Source organism: Phaseolus vulgaris, chromosome 8 (assembly GCF_000499845.2).
Source record: "Phaseolus vulgaris cultivar G19833 chromosome 8, P. vulgaris v2.0, whole genome shotgun sequence".
Lineage (NCBI taxonomy): Eukaryota > Viridiplantae > Streptophyta > Magnoliopsida > Fabales > Fabaceae > Phaseolus > Phaseolus vulgaris.
This window is the reverse complement of record NC_023752.2, coordinates 40249590-40255319: the sequence shown is the minus strand read 5'-3', so window position 1 is coordinate 40255319 and position 5730 is coordinate 40249590. Positions and strand designations below refer to the sequence as shown.

Sequence of the window (5730 nt, the reverse complement as noted above, 5' to 3'; positions counted from 1 at the left end):
AGTTGTTTGAGTCAGATAAGAACATATAAAATTTGTTAAAAGCCACTGGAACAGATTGATTGTGATAGGTTGCTCAAGAAATTCTCAAAGCTATTAATTGAACCTTAAACAATTGCTTAAAATTGAAGCTTGCTGTTCTGTGATTCACTGTTCTTAATTTCTGGAAAATTGTGTGTTTCAAGAAGAACACTTATAATTTGTTAAAAGTCACTGGAACAGGTTGATTGTAAAGGTTACTCAATTAATTGGCATGCTGTCAATCAAACCTTAATTGTTCCGGCCAGTTGACCTGGGATGTCTTTGTGCGCAACCTCACCCGTCAGCTAAGGACTCCTTCCCACTGGTTGCCTGTGGATTCCTGCAAAGAAGGACAAAAGGGCGCCCTAGCCGCCGTTTGCACTCCGACGCTCAAGTCAGCTAGCAAGAAACACCAAAACTATGCACCTCCGTATCGGAGCACCGTGAATGGCACTCTGAAGGTGGTCAAAAGAAACTGTCTCTAGTGTCTATTTTCTCCCTTTGGCAAACAACCTCTCTCTCTCTAGTCCCTTGTCCGTAATCTCAAGACTCGAGCAAGCAACTAGAGTGTCTCTGGGAAAGTCTGCCAAAAGTTCGAACCCCGTTTCCAACATTCAAAGCGCTATTTAAGCTACTCCAGCATTCAAAGCGCCTTAAAGCGCATTTAATTATAAAACGTTCAGCGCATTTAAGACGTTTAAACCGCTTGGGAGCATTTATAGTACCTTAAACACTCGAAACGGAAACTGTATTACATAACTTTTGTACCGAGATGACCGACCGGTCTATTGACTCGGTCAACCCATGCATCAAGACCATACTTGAAGGTACGAGGTCGATCACATGTCATACGTGGCCAACCGACATAAGGTGCTCAAGTCAAACCGTTGACCTAATTAGCAAAGGTCAACCCACGGTTAGGAAACGACCTAATCCAACCCTAATCGCTAAACAACCCCCTGATCCGGCCCAACAGCAAGGGCCCATCAAGGTAATATAAATATCACGCATTCCAAGGAAGAAGGTACGTCATTATCTACAGTATTCTAACCAGCCGAATACGATACCCCACTGACTTGAGCGTTGGAGTGCCATCTGCAGGTACCCCACCAGCCCGAGGAATCGTTCAGCGAGGAGGACCGAAAGAGGAAGTGAGACACGACCGACCGAGTGACATCCGAAGACAATAGTTCTCCCAGTCCCCAACCTAGTTCGAGAACAATTGGCGCCCACCGTGGGGCCGAGGAGAGCCAGCAGAAACTACAGCAGTAGATGGTATCAACCCGCAGCATGGCAAGCATGACCGAAGCAGACCAAACAGCAATGATGATGGCCCTTCAGAGGGAACTAGCAGAGATGAGGAAGGCGCACGAAGAAGCCGCTAAGAAGAACGAGGAGGAAATCAAAAGCCTCCAAGAAGAGAACAAGCGAATGAAGAAGCTGGTTGAGGGGGTGCCGTCCCTCGCCATGACCAATCAGGCCGGCAGGTCCCACGCCACCGGGGCCGGCCTCCAGGCCGAGAAAGACACCAAAAACGACTTCACTCTGGAAATGGATGGAGAGTCCCATCCCAGCAAAACAATCAACACTACCGCTCCGGCGGGTCCGGACCGGCGCCATCCCTTCACCGACCGTGTCATGGAAACCCCCCTGCCGGACAAATGGAAAGGCTTCAACAGGGATCGGTACGATGGGACGACCGACCCAGATGAGCACGTGGACGCATACACGACCCACATGAGCCTGTATACCACAGACGACGCAGTGTTTTGCCGAGTCTTCCCAGCCTCTCTAAAGGGCAGCGCTCTGAGCTGTTTCACCAAGCTCCCAGCACACTCTATAGATTGTTTCGAAACCCTAATAGCGAAGTTCGACGTCCAGTTCGCAACAAGCCGCCCTCACCATCTAACATCCATAGCACTGGTCGGCATTCGTCAAGAGAAGGGGGAGTCCCTCAGAACATTCATTGACCGGTTCAGCAAGACCGCTATGAGCATCCGCAACCTCAGCCCCGAGGTGGCGATGCACCACATGCTGACCGCCCTCAGACCCGGCCCATTTGCCGATAGCCTGTGTATGCAGCCTGCTACCAACCTCGACGATCTTAGACGCCGAGCGGAGAAATTCATGCAGCTGGAGGAACTTCGTGAATTCAGAAACAACGCCCGAGCCGAGGCAAGCTCGGAAAAGAAGGAGGATAGGGAGCGACAAGGAAGGTCCCGAACCGGCCGGGACCAAAAAAGGGACAATCGTGGACCCCGCTTCTTCCGCTACACACCTCTGAACGCGGAAAGGAGCAAAATTTTGCAAGAGGCCCTGAGCGCCGAGCTAATACCACCGCCCCGAAGGGCCTTGGGCCCAGAAAAAGCCGACCGCAGCAAAAGATGCCGGTACCATAAGAATGCCGGCCACTCCACCGAAGAGTGCCAAGCCCTGAAAGACAAAATCGAAGAACTCATTCAAGCCGGGCATCTCAGACGCTTTGTGTGTGGGACCCGGGAGACGCGTCGCTCCCCATGCAAGGAGCAAATGCTTAGGAGAAGAGACCGAACCCCCCCGGGCCTATAACGACCACGTGGTCGGCTTCTCGGGGGAACGCGTAGGGACGAGGGGTTACATAGAGCTGTACAAAACGTTCGGCCTGGAAGGGGCCAGCAAAACCCTCAAGATCAGATACCTGGTCATAAACACCAACACATCCTACAACATCCTCCTCGGCAGGTCATCCCTTAACAAGCTCGGAGCGATCGTCACCACGCCCCACCTAGCAATGAAATTCCTTTCCCTCTCAGGCGACATCCTGACCATCCACGTAGATCAAAAGGTCGCCCGAGAGTGCTACGCCGAAAGCCTACGAGTCGAGCCTACGCAACAGGGGCCCAGCGGGAGCCGTTCACCCAAGCGAAAGATCGGCGGCCGTGGGAGAAGTCCCCGCCGGCACTCACCCCAACCAAAGAAGAGCATCACCATGGCAGATCTGGACCCCAGGGAAATCGAGCCAAGACTCGAAGCCAAGGACGAGGTACGCCAAGCCGAACTTGACGGGGAAGACCGATACACGAGCATAGGCACAGCCATGGCCGCTGCCGATGCGGACTTTGTTCACCAAACTCTCAAGAGGAACGTAGACCTCTTTACCTGGACGACTGCCGACGTACCAGGCGTCCATCCGGACATCATCACCCATCGCCTTTCGGTGTATAAAGAAGCGCGTCCGGTAGCACAAAAGAAGAGAAACCACGGAGAGGACAAGCAGCTAGCCGCCAGAAGTGAGGCCGAGAAGCTCCTAAAAGCCGGCTTTATAGCCGAGGCATGATACTCCACTTGGCTGGGCAACGTCGTGATGGTCAAAAAGTCAAGCGGCAAATGGTGGATGTGTGTAGATTATAAAGATCTCAACAAGGCGTGCCCTAAAGACTCATATCCCCTTCCCAACATTGACCGACTCGTAGACGGAGCGGCCGGTCACAAAATATTGAGCTTCTTAGACGCCTACTCCGGCTACAACCAAATCAGCATGCACCATAGCGATAGAGGTAAAATGGCTTTCACGACGGACGGCGCAAACTATTTTTACAAGGTAATGCCGTTCGGCCTAAAGAACGCCGGGGCTACCTACTAGAGGCTCATGGACAAGATTTTCAAAGGGATGATCGGCAGAAGCGTAGAGGTGTACGTGGACGACATCGTGGTGAAGTGATGGAAACCAAGTAGAGGATGCTCTAGGCCATGTAGCCCAAGCCCAACAAGGGGCCCAAGCCCATCAAGGGGTCCAAGCCCAACGAATTACTAGGAGCATGGCAAGAGCTTTGGGACAAGAGTATAATAAAATGGCTCTTCTTATTTCTTTTGTAGAATAGGGGTGTGAATGTAATAAAAAGGTGTAATTAGTAAGGGAGTCTAGGGGGGAGTGTAGATAGGAGCCTAGGGGGTGCCAAACCGAACATTTGTGTGCCATTTAGCTTGCATTTTCAGCACCTCTAGGCTATAAATAAAGGTGCTTAGCTTGTACAATTCAGATTGGAATTTTATAGTAGAGAGACTATACTCAAATTTGGAGAGAAATTGTGAGTCTTGGGTCTTCTTCTTCCTTTGCCTTATCTTGTGAGCAATGGTGAGCTTCAAGTGGCGGCACTCCATCACTTATCTTGGTTCAAGGTTCCAAGTGGCGTGAATGGCTTCTTCCAATTCTCAAAATCCAGCAAGCATCTTCTTCTATAAGTGTTCTTCTTTCCTTTTCTTCAATTTTCCATTCGGTATTTTTGATTCCTAGAGTTTACTTCTTTTTCTACCGTTTATTTTTGTGTTTCCAACATTGTGTTCTTAATTCTGTTTTGGTTCAGTAGCTAGCTTTAATTTCTGTCCAGTTTTAATTCTTGTTCTTCATTCCTTGTGTTTTGATTCAATTTGACAAAACATGGACTTCCATATGAGTCTTGGTTGGTGCTAAGTTTTGGTGAGTTCTTGAATTAGAACATTGATCCAATTCTAAAGTAAAGTGCCTTTCAAATCCAGCTCAAGTTGATCCTAAGAATGTCAAGAATCATGTGTTCTTGTAGTTACATTCACATCATGAAGTCCGACTCGTGCGGCCAACACATAAAAGACCTACAAGAAGTTTTCGACGCCCTAAGAAGGGTCAACATGCGCCTTAACCCCGAGAAGTGTGCGTTCGGCGTTGAAGGTGGCAAGTTCCTCGGCTTTATGCTGACCCACAGAGGGATCGAAGCGAACCCTGACAAGTGCAAGGCCATAACAGAAATGAGAAGCCCGAAAAACTTGAATGAAATTCAACAGCTGCTTGGCTGGCTGACAGCACTTTCCAGATTCGTACCCCGCCTCGCCGAACGGATCAGGCCGATAGCCACCATGCTCCGCAAAACTTCGAAATTCAGCTGGAACGAGGAGTGCGAACAAATCTTCGGCCAGCTCAAAGAATTCCTGTCGTCACCGGCCGTCATCAAAAAGCCCCGTCTGGACCTGCCTATAGTGGTCTACCTAGCGGTATCAGAGGAGGCGGTCAGCGCCGCCCTCGTCCAAGAAGTGGACCACGAAGAACACCCGGCGTACTTCGTCAGCCGGACGCTCCATGCAGCCGAGACCAGGTACCATAGAGAAAGTGGCACTAGCCCTGGTGCTGACAGCGAGGAGAATGCGCCCATACTTCCAGAACCACGAAATCAGGGTAAGGACCAACTATCCTATATACAAAATTTTATCTAAACCCGACCTTGCAGGACGGATGATAGGGTGGTCGGTCGAACTTTCGGAATTCGACATCAAGTACGAACCAAGAGGTGCCATTAAATCCCAATGCTTGGCAGCCGAGCTCCCCAGAAACACAGAAACCTCAGCCAAATGGGTCCTCTACGTGGACGGCTCGTCCAACAAAACGTCTTGTGGAGCCGGGGTCGTCCTCGAGGGGCCTGGGGACTTACTGATCGAACAAGCCCTTCAGTTCTCCTTCAAAGCAACGAACAACCAAGCGGAATACGAGGCCATACTGGCCGGCCTCAACTTAGCAAATGACCTAGGCGCGCGAGAGGTCGCATGCAAGAGCGACTCCCAGTTGGTCGTCGGTCAAATCAAAGGAGAATTTGAAGTCAAGGAGCCCCTCCTCCAACGATATTACCACACCGTCCGTAATGTCATGACCAAATTCGACACAGTGGTGGTCCAGCACATACCACGATAGGAAAACGAGCGTGCCGA

The 5730-nt window shown here is 50.5% G+C and overlaps 2 protein-coding genes across 2 annotated transcripts; both read left to right on the top strand.

The window, feature by feature from the left end:
* Window positions 1-1308: 1308 nt before the first annotated feature.
* On the top strand, window positions 1309-2586 carry LOC137825130 (uncharacterized). The gene has a single exon (XM_068630804.1). The coding sequence runs from the start codon at window positions 1309-1311 to the stop codon at window positions 2584-2586; it is 1278 nt and encodes a 425-aa protein (XP_068486905.1).
* Window positions 2587-4662: 2076 nt separating this feature from the next.
* Window positions 4663-5241, top strand: LOC137825129 (uncharacterized mitochondrial protein AtMg00860-like). Its single transcript, XM_068630803.1, has one exon. The coding sequence runs from the start codon at window positions 4663-4665 to the stop codon at window positions 5239-5241; it is 579 nt and encodes a 192-aa protein (XP_068486904.1).
* Window positions 5242-5730: the final 489 nt, after the last annotated feature.